The 23,327-nt window shown below is 41.4% G+C and overlaps 1 protein-coding gene across 1 annotated transcript in view; it reads left to right on the top strand.

The window, feature by feature from the left end:
• The window catches only part of LOC117515333 (copine-8-like), a 414,918-nt gene that overhangs the window by 100,464 nt on the left and 291,127 nt on the right, over positions 1–23,327 (top strand). Inside the window, exon 2 of the mRNA XM_034175840.1 lies at positions 19,895–19,935. Coding sequence (XP_034031731.1) covers positions 19,895–19,935 — 41 coding nt within the window. The remainder of the gene's footprint in view (positions 1–19,894; positions 19,936–23,327) is intronic.

Consider the following 23,327-nt stretch of genomic DNA (forward strand, 5'->3'; position numbering starts at 1 on the left):
AGACCCTGCAGCGGGTTTGTAATCAACTTTTCTGCAGCGCGGCTTTGCTTTGAACCATGAACCAACTGAAGCAGTGAATCGCAGATTGAAGCAGTGCTTCATTGCTTCGTTGATTCATTTTTTCCTTCGCTTTCCCGAGCTCAAACCCTAAAGAGCATATGGCTGTGAGTATTATTTACCTTTTTTTATGTAAACCGACCTGTTATGGTCTTCTGAAACAGTTGATAGATGTATTTTATAACTTAAAAACGGGACCGATGCTAACATGTTAGCATGTCTATGGCATTTTCAATGTTACAGTAAAGTTAGCATTAAGCAGTTGCAGCTTTCAAGTGTTTGTTGTTGTAAAAGAGTCAAATGTATTACAAATTGGAATATTGTTTAAATTTATTTTTGTTTATATATTAATAATAATAGCAACCACAACAATAATAGTAATAATAACTAATCTAATGATTATATACAATTTTAGAGAAAGAGACAAAAAGAACCTGAATAAAAACACAACAGAAAATATAAAACCAACTAACAATGAACATACATAAATAAATAAATAATAAATAATACATACAGAAATAAATAAGTGTTTCCTGTGAACACCTAGTGACTCTGCCGCGTTCACACCGGGCGCGACGCGAGCGACTGCAGCCACAGGTTGCCATGTAATCCCTATGTAAGGACACGTTTTGGCACCAAACTGCGCAGCGCGACGCGATGGAGGTGAGTGAAGCGACGTGAGTGAAGTGATTTTGAGCGTTTTGCGCGTTTGTGGCGCGATATTGCGTCACCTCACGTTGCGCTGCCCTCCTCCCCAAGTTAAAAAATCTGAACTTTTTCGTCTCGTCGCGCCGCGATGACCAATCAGGGACTGAATATGTAGTGACGTGGAGATGTCTGGAGTTTGAAGATGTGAACATGTCCTGTATCTGGTAGCAGCCTGTGAGCAGGACTTACGTCTCTTTTGTCCTTTATTTCACAATCATGAGAGTTTTTGGAGCGAACAGCAGCACCACAGCAGCGGGGAGCAGAGTTTCTTTTTATTTTTATCTTACGTGCACGCGCGACTCGTCCTGGAGATTATTTTACTTATTAACTACACACCTGTATAAAGCAAATGGTGACTGGTTTCTAAACACAATTATGACAGAGTTTTTGGTGCGAGCAGCAGCCCTACTTGCAGCAGTGGGAGCGGAGCTTTTTCCTTTTCTTCTTTTTTTTACGTGCGCGTGCGCGAGCGAATCGTCTGTAGAGAATATTTTATTAATTAACTACACAGATGTATAATAAAACAAATGGTGACTGGTTTCTAAACACAATTATGACAGAGTTTTTTGGGGGAAGAGCCAGCTGCAGCAAGCAGCGGAGTTTTTTTTAAAGTTTTTTTTATTGTTTACATGTGCGCGCGCGAACGGGACAGTTGATCCTCAAACTGGGTCCCGCAGAGGTGTAAGGACCGATCACAACTCGCTCCGTGTGATCAAGGTCGTCGTCATGTTAGCCTGACTGACAACCGGAGCCAGCGAGCGGAATGGAAGCTCCTCCTATTTGATGACGCACGGGGCGAATTTTCGCAGCGAAAGTCCACCCAAGCAGAGCGACACACCGGGCGAAGGAGGCGCGTCCGTCGCCTGGCGACCCACACGAATTTGTAGCGTCTGATCGTGCCCGGTGTGAACGCGGCATTACACCTCCACTTCATCTCTGTCTTATTTAAGTTTAATGACAGTTTGTTTCAGTCAAACCATATTTTCAGTTTGTTAATTTCTTCAGTGATTTCCTCCAGAACTTTCTGCCAAACTAGAAAACTGCTGCATCCTAGTAAGAGCAGATACTACTGGAATGAATTTGAATAAGGAAAGTTTTTTTTTTTTCTCACCAAAATGGATGCTGCACTCACTGCAGTTTATTGTCTAGAATACCCAGATTGCATTTCAGAGCTTTCAAACATTTTCGTGCAGGTGGTGTTGGGGGGTAATTTTGGGTTTCAGCTTTTTTTTGTTTTTTACCACTTTCATCCTGAATATGTCAATCGTCAGTCACTTTTGTGCCGATTAAAGTTACTAACTGGGACTCCTGTCTTGTTGCGAGAAAGAAACGAGAATCGTCCTCCGTTCTGTTCACACAGCTCCAAACGCTGCGCGGTTCTCTGACGAGTCAAGTTAGAACGATAGAGTTCAGTTGGAATTAATAACTTCAAAGCGAAACACCATTTTTAAATTTGTATTTATGTCCAGAGATCAAGGATACAGTGACCAATTTCATATTTATTTATTCACATATTTAAAGACTCAATGAAATACATAGAAAACCTGTAAAACCTACTTTTAGTACAAAATTCACAAGAGGTATCGATAAGGGAATCGATAAGGAATCGGATCGATAAGCAGAATCGATAATGGCATCAATATCGATAAAACCTTATCAATACCCATCCCTATCTGTAACAAATCATGTTTTTACCATTTCAACAAGCCCACCTGAGGTGACATTGGCTCTGACATTGTCGTATGCAATTTTTGTGTTAGATCATGTGAGCTGATGATGTAAATTCCAGTAATACTCTCTTAGCATTAAAGAAATATTCACGAGAGAAGTTGTCTCGGATAAAAAAATCCGATATAGGCCCTGAGGCTTCTTGGTGCCATATATTATACCTGGATTCGATGGCATGAAGGCCATGAAAGTTTGAAGCCTTGTTCAGACTGTCAGTAAAAATCTGATCCGTGTGCATATCTGATTTGATTCTGATACCATGCAGTAGTGTTAAATGCCATTTAAATCAAATTTTTGCAAATCCACTTTTGTCTTGATGCTTAGATCGGATTTTGGGTGAGTTTTGATGCGTCCGTTTCTTTTCCGTATGTAAAGCTTCCCCTGTGAACTTAAGATGTGAGAGCTATGGTGACTCTCCCGCTGCTGCTAACAGCAAAAAAACAAAAACAAACAACAACAACAAAAAACAAACAACACCACACAACACACACACACACCACACACACCACACACACACACACAACACACACACACACACACACACACACACACACACACACAGAAAAGCCCAAACTAACCTGTAAAATCATTTCCAAAAAAAAAGAACAATCTGATGAGATTTTGGGTGTGTTTTGCGACACCTCATGAATGAAACACACTGCACTAAATTAATATTATATTCTAACTTAAGAGTGTTTTTCAACTAATGGTTAGTTGGTGCTCTGAATCAAACATGCCCTGGGGCAGGTAATTAGTAGTGTAATATAAAGTAAATCTCTACCAAAGTCGAGCTTTGTTCTGGGGCCAAGTAAAGCTTCATATATCATTAAGTGCAGAAATGTGTACACTTATACACATTACAGAGCCATTTTCTGTGCTGTTAAGTCCTGAGGCAGATTTTCCAAAAATTACAGCTATTAGTAATGTGGACAAGCTCATTATCCCGCGGTGTAGCTTTTATGTGCAGATAAGGTTTTAGGGTAGCCACGTTGTTGAGGAAAGTCATGCGAGAAGATTTGTTACAGTAAATTGGTATCTGGACTGTGAGAGAGGTGATGTGAGTTTGAATATATTTGAAAAGTAAGAATATGAAAGAAGCACAGAAAATGGTAACAGTGATGTTTGTTGCTGCGGTGGGTCATCAGATTGAGTTCCGTGGTTGTGTGGGAAGGTGCCAGAGCTGCACAGTGGATTGATAGTCATTTTGTTTTACTGTTGAAAAGTGACATGCTGTTGCAGTCAACACAAATCCACAGTATCTGGACAAGGATACTGTTGTGGACTAATAAGGCAGAGGTGCCACAGCCAGGCAGCTCTGAGCACACCTGATCCCATCAGATCTCAGACATGAAGCAGTGTAGGTCCTGATTCAGCTCTTGGCTGGGAGCCCGTGTGGCAGCACCAGTTGTACATGGAGGGCATCTGGTCAAAACTACTGTGTATTTATTGTAGTATCACTAGTTTGTTGCCTCTAATACTGTCTGTATCTTGGCACACAACTGCTTTTTGACAGCTGCAGACCACAGGGTGCTGGACTGACCACGGGATGCTGAGATGGCTGAAGCTGACACAGCACACTGCAGTCTGCATTGGAATGTGTTCGACCTGGAGGCCGGGCCCAGTGATGGCGTGAGGGTTGAAGGCTGGCCCTGCACCCAGGGCACTGGGTGACCTTCTGCCTGCGACACAATTGCTTGTGTGGTCGTCTCAATAATGGACTGTGTTTTTGATGTAATTCTGGTTTTCTGTTTCCTGTTTCTTCAGCTTGTAAAAGCTTTGTAAAAACCGTCACAGTAAATTTTGCAGAGCAAAATAAACTCTGGTCTCATTCCAAATAGAGTTAAATAGTGTTAAATCAACTCTGTCATGCTGTGAATGACTCTTATTGCAGTTGAAAACTTTATTTGACAAGACGATAGAGCTGATTTCACACTATAATAGAGTTTATTTAACTCTTGTTGGAGTGGGATTCATTGTAGTCCCCGTAGAGTGTATCTTACAAAATTTGATGTGTTGTAACTGTTAGAATGACCTAAGCAGTGGTTCACCCCTCTGAGTCTGGTCTGCTTGAGGTTTCTTCCTCAGCATCATCAGAGGGAGTTTGTCCTTACCACTGTCACCTGTGTGCTTACTCTAGGGGTTGGTAAGGTTAGACCTTACTCGTGTAAAGCTTTGTTATGATTTGGCACTATAAATGAAATAAATTGAAAAATTAAAGAAAATGAAATTGAACTGGGCTTTAGTCTCCAGAAATAAATGCATTTCATTGAGTTGAACGTGAGATGGCATATTGTGGATATTACAGCCATTATACAAGCAGTATGTGTAAATGAGGCATCATGACAATAACACACCTGTACAAACAAATTATTAAAACTGACAGATGTGTATAAAAGTATTAACAACAGAAGAAAATATTCACTGTGGAATTCTCTCCAGATAAATATGTTCTCTTCATTACAATGAGCTGTAATTTTGCAAAATGTTATACAAAAAAAACCCAACAACAAACAACAACAAAAAAACACACTATAATGCTTGGATTGTGGTAGAAACTAAATTTTGTCAGTTTTGTGAAAATTGAAAGGCCGTACAGCTTTTAAACGGGTTTTGACATTTTGGAACCTGCAGCCCATTTTTAACATGTTTGGGATTCACTCAGGAAACAGTTGGTCCAGTGTTTAGTTTGAATTTTAAAACTGTCACGGGCTAAACTGCTATACGATGTAAGCATTCTCTACTAAGTCCAAACAAGTTAAATACTGATGAGCATTGCATTCTTGATGCTTACCAATGAAGTTGTGAAGTCTGAGTTCAAAGGTCATGGCTGAATATTTCAATAATTTTGGATGGAAAGTTGAGCCATTTGAATTTGATGGCTCATATTGATTGGAATCAATCAACAGACCTGCCAACCTGTACACATTTTAGTACTATATGAGGTGTCACAATACATAGGAGTCACGGTTCGGTTCACACTTTGGTTTAGATATCATGGTACAGTCAGAGTTTGTTTGTTTATACAGTATCTGTAATCTGATTGCCTTCGTATCTTGTTAGTTGTGTTGGGATGAATTTACTGTGCAGCTTGTAATAATAATAGATTAAGCTTGTATAGCGCTTCTCATCTACCAAGACAAATCTTAAAGAGCTTCACTGATAAAAGACTATGATAAAAGCTACATATAAATAAATAAAACAATAAAAATGATCAAATCAATAAAGTAAAATAAAATAGTAAAATAATTCATTCATTCATTCATTCATCTTCTACCGCTTAGTCCAATTAAGGGTCGCGGGGGGCTGGAGCCTATCTCAGCAGTCATAGAGCGCGAGGTGGGGTACACCCAGGAGAGGACACCAGTCTGTCGCAGGGCCACAAATAGACAAACAAACACAAGACACCTACGGACAATTTTAAAGAGTCCAATCCACCTAACCTGCATGTCTTTGGATGTGGGAAGAAACCGGAGCACCCGGAGGAAACCCACGCAAACACGGAGGAAAACATGCAACTCCACACAGAAAGGCCATGGGAATTGAACCCACGACCTTCTCGCTGTAACAGTGCTAACCACTAAGCCACCGTGCTGCCCATAGTAAAATAATTTGAGAGTAAAATTATAATAAAGACGGTAGCAGGTGGACCACTATAAAGGCATATTGAAGGTCTAAACAGAGTCTTCCAGGCCAGTTTTAAGGGGCCCCTTCACAGTGCGAATTTGGACAATTTGCGCATAAAGTGCACATGAAGCAGGAATCGTGTGCAAAACCTGTAAAATTGTAGCTGCCTTGTACACCTGTTGCTACAACTATTTGCGCCACCAGCCGGCTGAAAGACAGAGTGTGCGCTGTGCAAGCCCATCGAACCCTCTCACAGCAGGTGTCGGCTAAATTCAGGTGACACACAAACATCCAACACCGCTTGTTTGGCACTTAGAAAATGTGTGGCCGTTCACACTATTAACACAACAACCATCACCAGACAATCACTGTCGAGCTGGCAATGGAAATCTGTCTAAGTGCCCCACGAGTGTGAAGTTGCCGGGTGCACATGTGGCGTGCCAGTGTCTGCACTCTGGCATGCCTGGAGTGTCCTCCAGGGTATTTTTTAACCACGGCTTCTGTATTGCATCCCCTTTTATGTATTATTTATATCAACCCAGTGATATTTCACTAAGTATAAGCTGGTTTTTATTTATTTATTTATTTTATTTTATTATTTTCTTTTTATTTTATTTTTGCTGATGTGGAGGAAAATGTGCACTATGTGTGAAGGGGCCCTAAAGAACTCAATGGAAGGGGCGGATTTTGGGAGCGACTCCAGAGGTGTGGAGCAAATGAGCAGAAGACTCTGTCTCCCATTGTCCGGATACGTGTGGGAGGGATGTGAAGCAAGGCGTGTGGTTTGAACAGAGAGAGCATGTAGGTGTCTGGATAGAGATGCGGTCACAGACATAGCTGGGGTTTGGCCATTCAGGGCTTTGTAAGTCATGAGGAGGACTTGAATATGATCCTGTAGTGGACTGGGAGCCAGTGGAGTAGGGCAATTATGGGGTTATGTGGGCTCTGACCTATTTGAGCCAGTGAGTAACTTGGCCATACTGTTCTGGATTAGGTGAAGAGAGTGATTGATTTATGGCAGACTGGAGAAGAGTGCATTGCGTAGTCGAGGTGTTTCAGGTGAAAAAAGGAAGTCTGGAGGTTATGTTTGATATGGGCTTGGAATGAGAGAGTGGGGTCAAACTTAACACAGATTGGTGACAAGAGAAAAGAGAGAGGAATGAGTTGTCCATCAAGGGAGTGCGATTTGCTGTTGAGTCTGGAGGTAGTTGTTGTTCATCCCAGGAGCGGATGTCTACTAGGCAAGTGTTTAGAGTAGAGATAATACTGGTGAGGGTGGGTTGTGTTTTGATGTAGAGCTGGGTGTCATTGGCATAACAATGGAAATGATATTGTGTTATCTGATGTTATGACCAAGTGGGAGTAGATAGATTAAAAACAGGATAGGCCCAAGCACTGACCCTGTGGGGCACTAGATGTCACTGCGATGTCATCAGACCTAGAACTCCCTAGTGACACGTGATAGCTCTGTAGGTCGTTAAGTGTTTTGTTTTATTGTTTTTTGTTTTTTATGTTGCGCGACGGGTCGAGCCAGACTGCCTTCAATATTTTGTCCATTTTGAGTTTGTTTTGTTTTGTGCAAATGATGGCATCTCATAAAACCTCACTTTGTACAGGTTTCAAATCATTGTATGCAGTGTCACTATTTGGTGGTCATCTCGTCAGTGAAATTTTGTACAATAATTTGTACAAAATTTCAACTTTTGTCAAAAGTTGGTGTGTTTATAATTGAATGATTGGACTGATCTCATACGGGAAAAGTGATTCAATACAAATGCATATTGGTACACTTTCACTTTTAGGTTCATATTTTAGAAGAAAAAGGTAAACTAACCAATTTCATTTATGCTTTTAAAGTTTCTGGGTGGAATCATGCAGTTGCTTCCTTCAAGTGGCTTGTTCACTGTTCCCTCTGATAGGCCTCACACACAGAGAGCAGGCTCAGGGGGTTGACCACTCCTTCTGCACTGAGCAGAAAACGAGAGCGACACAGTCTGTGGATATAAGCAGTGCTACTCCCTGAAATGTCGGTGGCTTATGCAAACCAATACACATGTGTGTACAATCATACGGTGCAGAGTCCTACCATGTATTCAGTGTATAGTTCTGTGCACTGAACCACCATGTGTGTTACACATGGTAAAAAAATAAAATAAAAATGCATGTATTATGACACCCTTTTAACATCAATCTACACTGGTATGATTTGTCACTTAGGGAAGGTGATGATCTAGTGGTTAAGCGTTGGGCTTCAGACCAGAGGATCCTCAGTTCAAATCCCAGCCTGACCGGAACATCACTAAGTACCCTTGGGCAAGGTCCTTAATCCCCTAGTTGCTCCCGGTGTGTAGTGAGCGCCTTGTATGGCAGGACCCTGGCATCGGTGTGTGTGTGTTTGTGTGAATGGGTGAATGTGAGGCATAATTGTAAAGCGCTTTGAGCATCTGATACAGATGGAAAATCGCTATATAAATAAATGTAGTCCATTTAATCAGACATACTCAAAAAATGTTAAAGAATATTGACTGGTTCTTCTGCACACAAGTCTACGTATTCCTGCTGAAAAGCAAAAGCAGAAGAGTTCAACCATTCCCAGTGTAGTATTCTATCCCCACAGTGGGCGTGTCTGTCCATTCAGAGCATCGTATTTCAAATATATGAGATAAAATGCCTTGTAGTGATGCACAAGTCAACCTGCAACTTGAGTGCAGATACGTTTGGTGAGAAAATGTTGCAGGTGCGGGTGAGCGGCTCAGAAAGTGGCAAACAGAGTTCCCACTAAGCAATTAATCATTTTGATTTCTTAGATGCTCTGTAAATGGTGTACAACAGGCTTGATGTGATCACCACCATCTCCTCTTTTCTCTCCTCCCTGTCACACACTGGTGCAGCAGAGTGCGCTCTGCTTGATCTGCTGCGTTTATGTCTGCAGCCATGCATACAGTGACAATGCGTACTGTGTTTGCATTCAGTCTACGGTCTGTTGCGTGTGATAGCTGCAATAAAGTCCAATCAGATGAATGCATGAACCTCTACGCAGTGAATAGGCAACAGGCCACGACCTGTTGTCATGAATATTAACAGCACAGCAGACTTACCAATCAGGGCTGGATCCAGAGTGAAAATCTGACAGATGCATTTTTGCCCAATGATAAAATAAAAATCATATGCGTCTTGTTATTCAGTAATCTTCATTCTTTTATTTGTGTGCAACATACACTGTCACACTTCTTTTAATATATTTATTATACTTCATGGACCATAGTGAACACTTCTTATTTGTATAAATATGATGTCCTAAAAAACAACACTATAACAAAAATGACATGGTGGATCCTTGATCTCTGAACATAAATAGGAATAAACAAAATCTGTAGTTTTTGTCAAAAGCATTTCCTTCAGACATTATTGCATGAATGTCTTTCCATATATCTGAGCTGAGCTCTTACAGCTGCTGTGCTGCACGTCAGGATGTATGTGTAAAGAAATACAGCACGTCTCATTTTGGGAGGAAAAAAAAGTTTTATTCGATTGTAGTTTCTTGTCTGTATTACAACGTTTGTAGAGGTGTCATTTATTTAAAGCGGCGATTCGTTTTGAAGTTATTAATGCCAACTGGACTGTCTCAGCAGAGAGCCGCACAGTGTTTGGAGCTGTGCCAAAGGAACAGAGGACAATTCTCATTTCTTGACTGCAATAAGACAAGAGTCCCACTTAGTGACTTTAATCCACACAGAAGTGACTCACCATATTTTAATGGCTTTGAGAGGGGTTAAGAAGCGGACTTGCCGTTTCTGAAGAGCAGCGAATCAAAGAACCAACAAGCTAGTGGATCAAAGCATTGCTTCAATGGTTCACGCTTCAAAGTGGAGTCGTGCTGCAGAAACGGTTGATTACAGACCCGCTGCAGACCAAACCCTGAATATCCGACTTTATTTGTACGTCCGTAAGACTCTGAAAAATACGTATAATTTATGGACAATCCGTATAGGTTAACATGTATGGTCGGAAAACCACCGAAAATGTCATTTCAGTCATCACAGAATGCCTTTCAAACACACTATTGTCTGAAACTGTTTATAAACCACTCACCGTTTCTTGCTGAAATAAGCGCCCAGTTTTCCTTGCATAACTTTTTTCCTGGATGCTATGATCATCGACTCGACTGGACTGACACTGTGTTTGTTTGATACGGTTTGTATTTTCCTGTGTACACCTGCACGGTGCATTGTGGGATCAAACCAAAAGCTGTGTTCACTGCGGGGACACGTTCAGCACTATTTGGGATTAATCAAGATTTTTTTTTTAACCAATGACGAACGATGAGTAAAAAAATCTGACTGATGCAACCGCATCGGTCCAAACCGGTCTGGATCCAGGCCTGCCAATGGTAGATTTAAAAAGGAAAAGACACAGGAAAAAAATAGCTTGGATACAACATAATGTTTGGCTCAGACTGGTGGTGGAATAGTGTAGCTGCTTCTTTTACCATCAAGCCACAGATACTGTTTCTGCTTGCAACCGGCAGCTGCTCTCTCCTTCTTAAAAAAAAAAACACACGGACACATATGCATCATTTTTGTAACCACACGGACAATAATTTACTTCACTGCAATGTTTTGACAAGAGCTACTTACTGTAAGTGATTCAGGTACATAGTTACAAATTCCTGACAATAAATCATTTGGCATTCACATGCAGATGAGCTGACCCCCCCCCATATAAAGTGGCACTCCAAGACATTTCTTCAAGGTTGGCAGATCTGGAATATACTGTGGAACAGCTGCAGCCTGCAAGAACAGATTCTTACACAGACGCTTCACTGAGACGACTCTAGTTATCAGTGTATGTATTGTACGCACCTAGATGAAACCTAAATATTAAAGGAAAAGAAAACCCACTGATAATTTACGATTGGGGTGGTAGATTATGATATATGAAAAGTTGCAGGCATGTGTGATCATTTATGTTAAAGTTAAGAGTGCTTTTGTATGGCTGGTCAAAAGCCACCAGCAGGCAGCCATGCCGGCTGGTATAACAGCGATGTGTGATGTCACATGGGCACAGAGGTTCACAACTCTGCCAGTGTTGCCCTTCAGTATAGGAGGGGCAAAGCATGTCAACATCCTGAATCCTGGATTGGTATTGGGTTCTGATACCAATGTAATTCGCGGATCGAAATTTCCTGATCCAACATGCGGGATTTTCTGATACTGGAGAGAAACCTGTGAAACCTTGGTCGTGCTGCATGCTGTCTGCTCTGTTTACTGCTGAGCGGCAGGAGAGGAGGGGGGGGGGGGGGGGGGGGGGGTAGGGAGGTTTCTGTGCTCAATGCGAGTTGTTTCTTCCGCGCACCGCACCAGAGATGATTTTTAATCCACAAGTAATGGCAAATTTCCGCCCAGCTCTCAGGTTCAAATGGTCTGTGCTGCAGAGCATGGATTTTCCGAAAAATTAACTGAATTGTTACTGAAAATCAGCCGTTTCGCAGCCGCAGCTTGTTCACTTGGAGTGAGCCGTAGCTCACTCCGAAGAGAACAGCTGATCAGAGATTCACTTTCTCCCTGGTGAACATGAAAACCACCAAAATCTTTCAGTGTTTACCCAGTTACTCCCATGAACACTGATTAATTTAGTTATTTTACAGATGAAAGGCTTCGCATTTGCTCAGCAGGAAAACAATGAGGTGAGGGAGAAAAGTAAGGAAGAGAGAGAGACAGAGAGCAAGAGAGAGTGAGGGAGAGAGAACTTTTACATCAGAGCTTATTTGCCACCAGTGATTTTCTGTGCTCATGCTACGTCACAGCAGTGCCGCAAGCGATCCAGGGTTTTTTTCTGATTGGTTAAAATTGTGTCAATGGCGGCATTTATGAAATTGTCAAATTCTGCTTAAATACCGACTTTCGAGGAGGATATTTCAGTTGTAAGAGCTCCTTATTTTCATTGATACGCATCAATTGTTAGTTTATAGCACAGTGTATCTTCCAAGCTGTGTTTTATCAGTGGGTTTTCTTTTCCTTTAAAGTACTCATTATGCACAAAAACTAAATGCTACCACACAAAGGAAAATTATCATTATTATTCATTCATTTTCTATACCCGCTTATTCCAATTAAGGGTCGGATGGGGGGCGGCTGGAGCCTATCCCAGCAGTCATAGTGCGTGACGCAGGGTACATCCTGGACAGGGTGCCAGTCTGTTACTTTAGGGCCAGATATAGACAAACAAACATCCACAGTCAATTTAAAGTTTCCAATTTATCTAATCTGCATGTCTTTGGAAGTGGGAGGAAGCGGCACACCTGGAGAAAACCCACACAAACACTGTGCAACAGTGATAATCACTAAGCCGCTGTACTGCCTGTGACCACTGTTAATTTTAATTATATATTCTCACATTATTTCATTGCCCATGGTTAGGATTTATGTGCACCTGCAAATCATACACCAGTTATTACAGTAATTTCGTCTTGGCATCTCATGAAATGGAACTGGGAGGGAATAACATACTTGTTTAGGACGATGGCAATCCCTTAAAAGTACTACAGCCAAGTGCCACGACTGTAGATGTCACAGGCTTCCTTTCAGCCAGTGTAATTGACTACCTCTTTACAAATTTGGGAAGGGTCAACAGTTTCGTTGACCCTTGCCCCCCCCCCCCCCGTTAACCAACAAAAAAGAAGAGGAAAAAAGGAAAAAGAAAACATTGTTGGCTAACACACCAGGAGCAAAATGGATAAATTTTTCGTGCGTAAATCTTCCAGTGAGAAGACAAGAGTTTGGGCAACCCAAAAAAAGAAGAAAGTGGAGGACGAGCTTCGTTTGCTCCTCTTCACAGTGCATTCCCGCATCAGCCGCCTGTGCGCATCAAAGACCCAGACTCATTGCTCGCACTAAACAAGAGGTGAGACTAGATGAGAGACTAAACATGTATAAAAGTTTAATATTATTTATGTTAAAATGTGTAAGTTATGTCAGAGACATTTGAAAACACACAGAGATGTTAAAAACGATCTTAAAATATGACAAAAGGTAAAAATAGAAGAATAGAAAGTTTTTTAAAAACACGTTTAAAATTTTGAAAAGGGTGTAAAATGTGTGAAAGAACCGAAAGTTCTTTAAAAATATGTTTAAAATGTTTACAAAGGCTGTGAAATGTGTAAATGCATAGACAGTTCCATAAAAACACATAAATATAGTTTAAAATGTGTTTAACGTGTAAAAGAATAAAAAGAATCACACAAAGGTATTGAAATTGTGTGTGTGTGTGTGTGTGTGTGTGTGTGTGTGTGTGTGTGTGTGTGTGTGTGTGTGTGTGTGTGTGTGTGTGTGTGTGTGAGGGGGGGGGCTATTCATTTGTTCTCTGGGGGGGGTCACTCTCCCACACTTTGAAAACATCTGTCACAGACTGAACGGTCCACCCCTAAAAATTGGTCTATCTATTGCATCTGCACATGCGTCACTTTGGACCACAGCAGCTCGTCTGAGTCTCTTCACCCAAAGCAATCAAATGGATTAATGGGATTATTAACCATCAGATAATAAAGGCAAAACCTCTTAAATCATTCTAAAGTCACTTTTAAGCAGAAACGAAGTGAAATTCTGTGACACTTTGAAATATCCAACGTGCAGTGAAAGCATCAATTAGCAGCTTGTTTAGCCGCAGCGCTCTGATCGCTTCTGCCGTCTTTTATGATGAAATAATGCTGAATTTATGTGGAAGCTTAAACTATCTGCCGCTGAGATAGATGATGACTGGAGTGCAGTTTGAAGCAGAAACGAGGTGTTAATCCGTGAACTGCGTCATCAGGGGGGATTGATTTTTAGGGGGACCGTTCGGTCTGCGACACCCCTGCTCTAAACGTTCACGTGCATCCGTTCCAGCTATGTAAACAAGGGACACAAAAGCTCAGATTACAACACACACATTGGGATTGTTCCTTCAGTTACTGCACAGGCCAAATTACACCTCTAAAGCTTTACATACAAAATAGTTATTAGCTGTTGTTTCAATGTTTAAAAAGTCATTCATAGTACCTTTAAAAACGAGAACCCCACACAAAAGTACTGCAGGTCCCACACTGTTCACCTGATTCAGACATGAGTACCCTCAAATCAAAGCTGACATTCAGCACAATCAGCTCACTTTTGGTTTCAGCTGTAACATACTATGATTGACAGCTCACAAAATCTTTGTTAATGTGCATATGTTATGAATAAATGGCATATCTGCATTTTTATTGTTTGTACATTTTATTACTTGTCATCATTATTTGTTCTCAGCAACCAGAGCCTCCTTCCCAAGTGCAGTACCAACAGACTGGAAAACCCCTTTGTCCCTCAGACCATCAGACTGTACAACTCCTCACTCGTGGGGAGGACGAGTAACAGGAAGACAGGAGACAGGAATGAGAGGAGCAATAGTAGCCAGTAAACCAACATTGATCAGTATGTCTGGTATTTATACTCAACAAAAATATAAACGCAACACTTTTGGTTTTGCTCCCATTTTGTATGAGATGAACTCAAAGATCTAAAACTTTTTCCACATACACAATATCACCATTTCCCTCAAATATTGTTCACAAACCAGTCTAAATCTGTGATAGTGAGCACTTCTCCTTTGCTGAGATAATCCATCCCACCACACAGGTGTGCCATATCAAGATGCTGATTAGACACCATGATTAGTGCACAGGTGTGCCTTAGACTGCCCACAATAAAAGGCCACTCTGAAAGGTGCAGTTTTGTTTTATTGGGGGGGGATACCAGTCAGTATCTGGTGTGACCACCATTTGCCTCATGCAGTGCAACACATCTCCTTTGCATCATCCGTGAAGAGAACACCTCTCCAACATGCCAAACACCAGCGAATGTGAGCATTTGCCCACTCAAGTCGGTTACGACGACGAACTGGAGTCAGGTCGAGACCCTGATGAGGACGACGAGCATGCAGATGAGCTTCCCTGAGATGGTTTCTGACAGTTTGTGCAGAAATTCTTTGGTTATGCAAACCGATTGTTTCAGCAGCTGTCCGAGTGGCTGGTCTCAGATGATCTTGGAGGTGAACATGCTGGATGTGGAGGTCCTGGGCTGGTGTGGTTACACGTGGTCTGCGATTGTGAGGCTGGTTGGATGTACTGCCAAATTCTCTGAAACGCCTTTGGAGATGGCTTATGGTAGAGAAATGAACATTCAATACACGAGCAACAGCTCTGGTTGACATTTCTGCTGTCAGCATGCCAATTGCACGCTCCCTCAAATCTTGCGACATCTGTGGCATTGTGCTGTGTGATAAAACTGCACCTTTCAGAGTGGCCTTTTATTGTGGGCAGTCTAAGGCACACCTGTGCACTAATCATGGTGTCTAATCAGCATCTTGATATGGCACACCTGTGAGGTGGGATGGATTATCTCAGCAACGGAGAAGTGCTCACTATCACAGATTTAGACTGGTTTGTGAACAATATTTGAGGGAAATGGTGATATTGTGTATGTGGAAAAAGTTTTAGATCTTTGAGTTCATCTCATACAAAATGGGAGCAAAACCAAAAGTGTTGCATTTATATTTTTGTTGAGTGTATATTGTGTATTTATATTCATATTTGCAAACTGTTTTTTTTTTTTCTTTTCTTTCACTTTTGATACTCTGTGTGCTGCTATACAGTGCTGCTGGGAGGGAGCTGCTGCTGAGGGAGTCTTCCTAAGGGATCAATAAAATTCTGTCTAATCTAATCATTTACAACAGCTTGGGACTCCGACGAGGGCGGTCGCATCTCCTCCACTCTCCCTTATCTCTGTTCTCTGCGTTTAACTTTCAAGTCCCTACTTCACCAGACTGAGAATTCCTCAAATTATATTGGATTCTGGATCTATTGGACTACTATTGGATTAACCATGGAATTGATCAGCTGGTCTCTGAACGTTATTGACACCATTTTTCTACAAGAAGGTCAGGACCGGGTGATCCTACTTGCCCAGATGGAACGCATACTGCGGGCTATGTTCTTGACTCCTGGAGTTCCTGGCCTGTGGCATGCTTGGCACCTTTCTCCGTTGAGGACGTCGAGGATTTATTCATTTTTGGTCTTATGTTAGCAGGGCTGGTACTTTTTGGCTTATGTGCTGCCCTGATCTACCGGAAAATTGGCAAGGTGGCGGCATCAAGGACCACAACCCCTCGCTTGTCCATAATGATTAACGAGGTTGGCAAGGCAGTGCATTCTCAGACTGCGATGACTCTTGAACTCAGACGCAAATTGGATGACATCTTGGAGCAGATGCGTGCCTTGCAGTTGAAGTTGAAGAGATCGTTCATCATCATTCCACAGAGACAGCTCTCACTAAAGTGGTGAATGATCTTCTGCTTACAATGGATTCGGACACCACTACGGTTCTGTTGCTGTTAGATCTCAGTGCTGCATTTGATACAGTGGATCATCATATTCTACTTGATAGGCTGGAAAATCATTTTGGGATTACTGGGAGTGCCCTTGCATGGCTGACGTCATACTTGACCAGTCATTCTCACTGTGTTTTGTACAGTAACACTACCTCTAACCTTAGTGACATGAAATTTGGGGTTCCACAGGGGTCTGTCTTAGGCCCCCTGCTTTTCTCCCTTTATATAGCACCCCTTGGGCACATATTGTGGCGTTTTGGGATTACCTTTCACTGCTATGCAGATGATACTCAGTTATACATGCCGATAACTACTGGTAATCTCGTTCACATAAAATCCTTAGAAGATTGCCTTGCAGCAGTGAGAAGTTGGATGTCTAGAAACTTCCTACTTTTAAACTCTGATAAGACTGAAATGATGGTTCTTGGTCCAGTGAAACATCGGCATCAATTTGACCAGTTAACGCTTAGCCTCGGCTCGTGTGTCATACATCACACTGACAAACTGAGGAACCTTGGGGTAATTTTTGATCCTTCGCTGTCCTTTGGCCTCCACATTAGAAATATTACTAGGACTGCTTTCTTCCACCTGCAAAATATAGCGAAGATTCATCCCATCCTGTCTATGGTTGATGCTGAGACCCTGATCCATGCATTTATCTCTTCTAGATTGGACTACTGCAATGCTCTATTTTCTGGTTTAGCGCAGTCTAGCATTAGGGGTCTCCAATTGGTTCAAAATGCTGCAGCCAGAATTTTGACACGAAGCAGAAAGTACAACCACATTACACCCATTTTGGCATCCCTTCACTGGCTTCCTGTCCCAGTGAGATCAGATTTTAAGGTTCTGCTTCTAACCTATAAAAATGGACTGGCACCTCCCTACCTAGCTGACCTAATTAAACCTTACGTACCGGCCCGGGCTTTACATTCTCAGGGTGCAGGACTACTTTGTGTCCCTAAGGTGAATAAGAAGTCTGTGGGTCACAGAGCTTGCTCTCATCGTGCCCCTGTTCTGTGGAATGATCTCCCTGCGTCAATAAAACAGTCAGATTCTGTGGAGATTTTCAAGTCCAGACTTAAGACGCACTTATTTTCCCTTTCATATGGCTAGCATACTGGTACAGTTTTGTTTTACGCTTTTTACTCTTTTAATTCATTTATTAGTAATTGGAGCGGGCCGCGGCCTCAACTTTACCTGAATTCAGGGTCTTTTAGTGAAGTTTAGGGCTAGCGGCCGGCGATCACCTTAGTATTTCTTCTGTTTTTCTTGTTGTTTAATGCTGGAAAATTATACAGTATTTTTCGTCTTTCTGATGCCTGATTCTGTTTTTTCTCTCTCTGTTTAAGGTGCAGCTCCATCCAGAGATGGGAGTTGTATTTGTGTTGGCGACCCTCCTGTCCTGTATATTTGTCCGTGAATTGTTGTGTGAATTGTTTCTGTAATTTATGTTTGTAGCATGGCCCAAGCAGAGGGTCACCCCTTTGAGTCTGGTCTGCTTGAGGTTTCTTCCTCAGAGGGAGTTTTTCCTTACCACTGTTGCTGTGGGGGTTGGTAAGGTTAGACCTTACCTGTGTGAAGCACTTTGAGGCAACTCTGTTGTGATTTGGCGCTATTTAAATGAAAATAAATTAAAATTAACCCCTTAACGCCCGAATTTATATAGCTGTATATAAAAAAAATGTTTTGTGTGTGTTTTTGCCTTTAAGTAGATGGTAAATAATGTTGAGATTATTAATTTCACTTTTGCACAAAAACTAGATAGTAATATTGGGTATTCTGGTAATGACTTTATGTTATAATGTTATAATAATAATGATGGTATGTTGCAAATTTGCGACAACGGGCATACAGGTCAATTTGGTAAGTTGCATATTTGAGTCAGAGATTGTAGCATATATGCGACGATGGGCGTTAAGGGGTTAAATTTAAAAATATTCAGAGGCCGGTGAATATTCTTAATTCATAATTGGGATTTGGTTGTGCAAGTGGAACTATTAAAAAGTGTTTTTCACTGCTCAATCCATAACATTACAGGCTTATCAAGCCTGAAGGTCAAATCGCCCAACTGTTTTCCTCCAGAGGAATTTTTTCGGCCTGGTGAACATTTGGCTGTTTCTTATCTCAACTCACAAAGACAATAAACTTCTTTTCACAGGACTGAAGCATGCTCCATTCCCTCCCCCCCAACCCCCTCCTATCCCCCAGCAACACTCCCCTTTCCGGCGCCTGCTAATGTCACTTCTTCCCACTTCAGCAGTTTTACCTGCAGCCCACGTTCTTTCCCCCAAGTTGACGGTGGCGCATCTCAGGGTTGCTGCGTGACCTTCACCCACTTGCCTCAATTCGGATAATGGACTTCTTCAAACTTAGTGCACATAAACAATGTCAAATGTGAATGTGCTGTCTTTAATTCTGATGTGTGCCATTATTATGGTAAACAAGTAATAATTGTGGACTAATTGATGTCTGAGGTAACTGGAGTGTAAAAATAATTTCTCCACTGTGAGATCAATAAAGTATATCTCATCTCATCTCATCTAATTTTCGGTGACCTTTGGAAAATAAGAAATGTATGTTTACTGTTTTCAGCATTATGCCACATTATCCTGTGCCGTGGTATACATCTAGGTCATGTGTCCAGTGGATTATCTACTAATAGCAATCCACATTTCATCTTTTCTGGGACAGCACCATGAAAGCTTGATGGGGTTTTAATGTAAGATTTGGCAGGAGTACAAGCCGAGTGAGTGAAAGATTCACCGGAGCTCCTTTGGGTGATGTTGGACTCCTTCTGACTGCTCTGTCCTCAGACAGGAACACTGTCAGCAAATGACAAATGACAGTGGAAACCACGAAGGCCGGCTGCTGACGTAACAGTCCGGGTCTCCCCTTTACGCTCAGCGCACTTTGATTTCTTTTTCCCAGCGTCTCAGCAAACTGTGACTTGTGGCCTTTTGTGTGCATAGTTAAACGGGTGAGAGCTGCTTAATGGCACCTCAGCGGTGCAGAGCATCTGCTCAGCAATGGGACTCTGCGGTGCATTTATCCTTCCCCACGTCGGCAGCAACGACTGGTGTGTCATGCAAATTTGATGGCATCCTTCACTGTTGTTTGCTGAAAGAGGGAAGGAAAAGACACACTCTTCTGCTGTTTTCTCCAAAACCTTGAAATATAAACGAGCTCCACTTTGAGCTGGATGTTTAAATGACTGCATGAAAATGTTTTGCTAATAAAATCAGGAGAGAATTATGGGTAAACAAGTTGTTGAGGTCCATGATAGAGTTAATTAGGGAAGGCCTGGTGATGTCTTAGTTTGGTGGTTATGGCCACTGCGATCACATTTTATGGTGATGTGTTTTTTCTTATTTTTCAGAAACTTGCTGGACAGAGACACATTCTCCAAATCTGATCCAAGTAAGTTTGTGTCACAACACACACGCATACAGTCAGGTCCACGAGTATTTGGGCAGTGATGCAGTTTTTGCTTCCATGCTTCTTCACAATGAAGTTGAAATGAAACAATCAAGATGTGATTGTAGAGTAGATTTTCACTTTTAATTTGAGAGGTTTAACAAAAATATTGCATTAATCTTTTCGCAATTATGGCAATTTGTATACATAGTGCTTACATTTTCAGACACCATCAGGGCGAAGTAAATACAGGAGTACTTTAATTCATATCATTACTTTTACAGCCAGTTTTCTTTAGAGAAGTTGGAGGATGGATACATGCCCATTTCACAAGCGAGGTGCAGACTGGCACTCACTATCACCAAACAAAGTTTGATCCAGATCTGATCCGGATTGTGGATTTTGTGGACATTTGAATTTAATATTGAAAAGCCCATTTGCTGTACATTTTGCATTAGATCTCAAACAAAAGTGCTCATTTGAGACAATGAGACTCTCATGAAACTCTCATTTGTGACAATAGCTCAGTTGGTAGAGCGAGCCGTCTTATGACCCAAGGGTCAGCGTTTTGAATCCAGCTCCCATCCAGTCAAAAATCTGCATATTGCCGTTGTGTCCTTGGGCAAGACACTTAACCCACTTTGCCTGGTATGAATAAGGTGGTGGTCGGAGGGGCTGTAGGTGCAGCCACGCTTCCACCAGTTTACCCCTGGGCAACTGCAACTACACTAGTAGCTGACCAGTACCGATGTGAGTGGATGAATAATGCAACTTTTAAAGAGCTCTATGAATCCAAGTCATGATTATCATTATTATTATTAAACTGGCACTCTCAGTAAAAAGTAAGTCCCTTCCGCTGCTCCCTTGTTTTGCACTTGGGGTCGCCACAGAAAATCTGAGGTGGATCTGCATGTTGAATTGGCACAAGTTTTAAGCCAGATGACACAACTCCATGTTACATGGAGAAATGTGGGAAGGGTGGGGCTTGATATTTTTGTATTGTATTTTAGCTTATGAAAAGCCACTTCTAACAAGACTTTGACCTTAAAAATTTTTCCAAGGTAAAAATTTGTGGAATTGGAAACTCTTATTGGGGCTCTTGTTTGATCTTCATTGTCTGCAGTCTTTAGAGGCTGAAAATCCGAAAATAGTGTCACTGTCCAAATACTTATGGGCCTGACAGTATAAATACTGCATGTAGGTGTGTGCATAATCATTCTCAGGCGTGCACTATGTAATGGACACATGCACATGCTGCCTTCCCTGTGTGAATCTGAAGACATTTGCATATGTCAGAGGTCGTATGCGTCATTCTCCTCTGCTTCAGGTCCAAACATTAGTGAGGGGAACCGGATAATTGTCACACACACATAAACAGCCTGTTGTGCGGGTTTATTGTGCACAAACACCTACACAATGCCCACCCTCTTGGCATCAGGCATTCAGTTGGACAGCTGAATGGTTTTTAACGGGCCAGCAGTCTGTAATTCGAAATTAATGATCCTTAAACAAGAATCACAAACCTTTCAATTGAAGATGTTTTCAGATCTAAACCTGGCAAACATATTTTTACTTCATCGACTTGAAACAGCAAGAACATATCTGATCCGACTTACTCCCACAGTTATTTACTGGAGTACGTTTCTTTTTTAAGTAAATATGCATATGGTTCAAACACAACAACGGTGATCTAACTAATGTAGAATATATGAAACAAATCAACATGTGCACAGAACAGATCACAATACCGGTGGGTGATGAAGTAGTAAGTCCTATATAGGCCAGGATGCATGTGGGGCCGGTGCTGTCCACAGATACTGTAGCGTGAAGCAGATGATAGCCTTCAGCTCCCCCGGATGGAACAACAGTCCATCACAGGTGACTTCTCCAGCCAAGGCCGGTACCTATTTTGAGCTGGGTGGACTGGGACAATGCAGATGAAGTGCCTTAGCCAAGGATAGAGGCAGGTAGCCTGGAGCACAGACCTGGACTCAAACCCTGGTCTACAATGCATCCGGAAAATTTACACTTCACTTTTTCATTATTATGTTGTTCCAGCCTTATTCCAAAATGGATGAAACTCATTGTTTTCCCCCTCAAATTCTACACACAATACCCCATAATGACAATGTGGACAAAACATTTTTTTTGAAATTTTTGCAAATTTATTAAACAGAAGAAAAGTATTTGCAGCCTTTGCCATGAAGCTCAAAATGGAGCTCAGGTGCATCCTGTTTCCACTGATCATCCTTGAGATGTTTCTGCCACTTAATTGGAGTCCACCTGGGGTAAATTCAGTTGATTGGACATGATTTGGAAAGACACACACCTGTCAACATATAAGGTCCCACAGTTGTCAGTGCATGTCAGAGCACAAACCAAACATGACGTCAAAGGAATTATCTGTAGACCTCCATTTTGGGATAAGATTGTTATATAACAAAATGTGGAAAAAGTGAAGCGCTGTGAATCATTTCCGGATGCAATGTACATATTGGTTGTGCAGCTGCTGTTCCAGAGAGCTACTCTTTCTCCAAGGAGTGGAAAAAGAGAAAGAATTTTGAATTAAATGGTCGAGTGTTTTTTGTGTGTGTGTGTTTGTTGTTATGTGTATTTGTGCTACTTTGTTGAGTGAAATTGCATCCCTTATCGATTTTAATACTTTTTGCTTTGCCATGGCGCTTTAGTCACGTCTGTACGACAAGCAGCCAGGAGTAACAGCGCCAGCACAGTCCCACTCACCGCGACTGCCCAGAACTTGTACTAATTAAGTAAAAAACATTTTTTAGCTTTTTTTAAATTAAGTTTTCTAGTGCAGTGTCCATAGGAAGTTTGTATTCCTATAGAAAGCTGGGAGCTTAAGTAAATTTTTCATGGATGGTTGTATGATGCTGTGTTTCAAGGTGGGACATACCAAGAGGTGGACTTATTCTTACATAGTTTTAACAGACAAAGTGTATGTTTGTTAAGACGTGGTTGACATTGAGATACAAAGAGACACACAGATACAGTTATTTTAAGAAGAAGATTGACATTCATCCAACATGGTCAGACATATATATATATATATATATAGATATATATATATATATATATATACACACACACAGAAATATAGTAAAGAATCAATGCAGTTAGTGTACATGAAGCACAAATATATGGATGTGAATACAGTAGTTATTGATAATGTGTCAGTGACATTTACGTTTGTTGTGAAATGTGTGAATTGATATGTGAGACTGAGGCGATGACATATTCTAACATTTGAGATTTGAGAAATAATATAAATTTTGATCCAACACACACATTCAAAAGCCACTTGGCACAAATTAAAGATGTTTGATCGACATGCCGAGTGGATAATAAGGACTTTTTGTGTCATTTGGGTCTATGTT

The sequence above is a fragment of the Thalassophryne amazonica genome, chromosome 8 (genome assembly GCF_902500255.1).
Source record: "Thalassophryne amazonica chromosome 8, fThaAma1.1, whole genome shotgun sequence".
NCBI classification, from domain to species: domain Eukaryota; kingdom Metazoa; phylum Chordata; class Actinopteri; order Batrachoidiformes; family Batrachoididae; genus Thalassophryne; species Thalassophryne amazonica.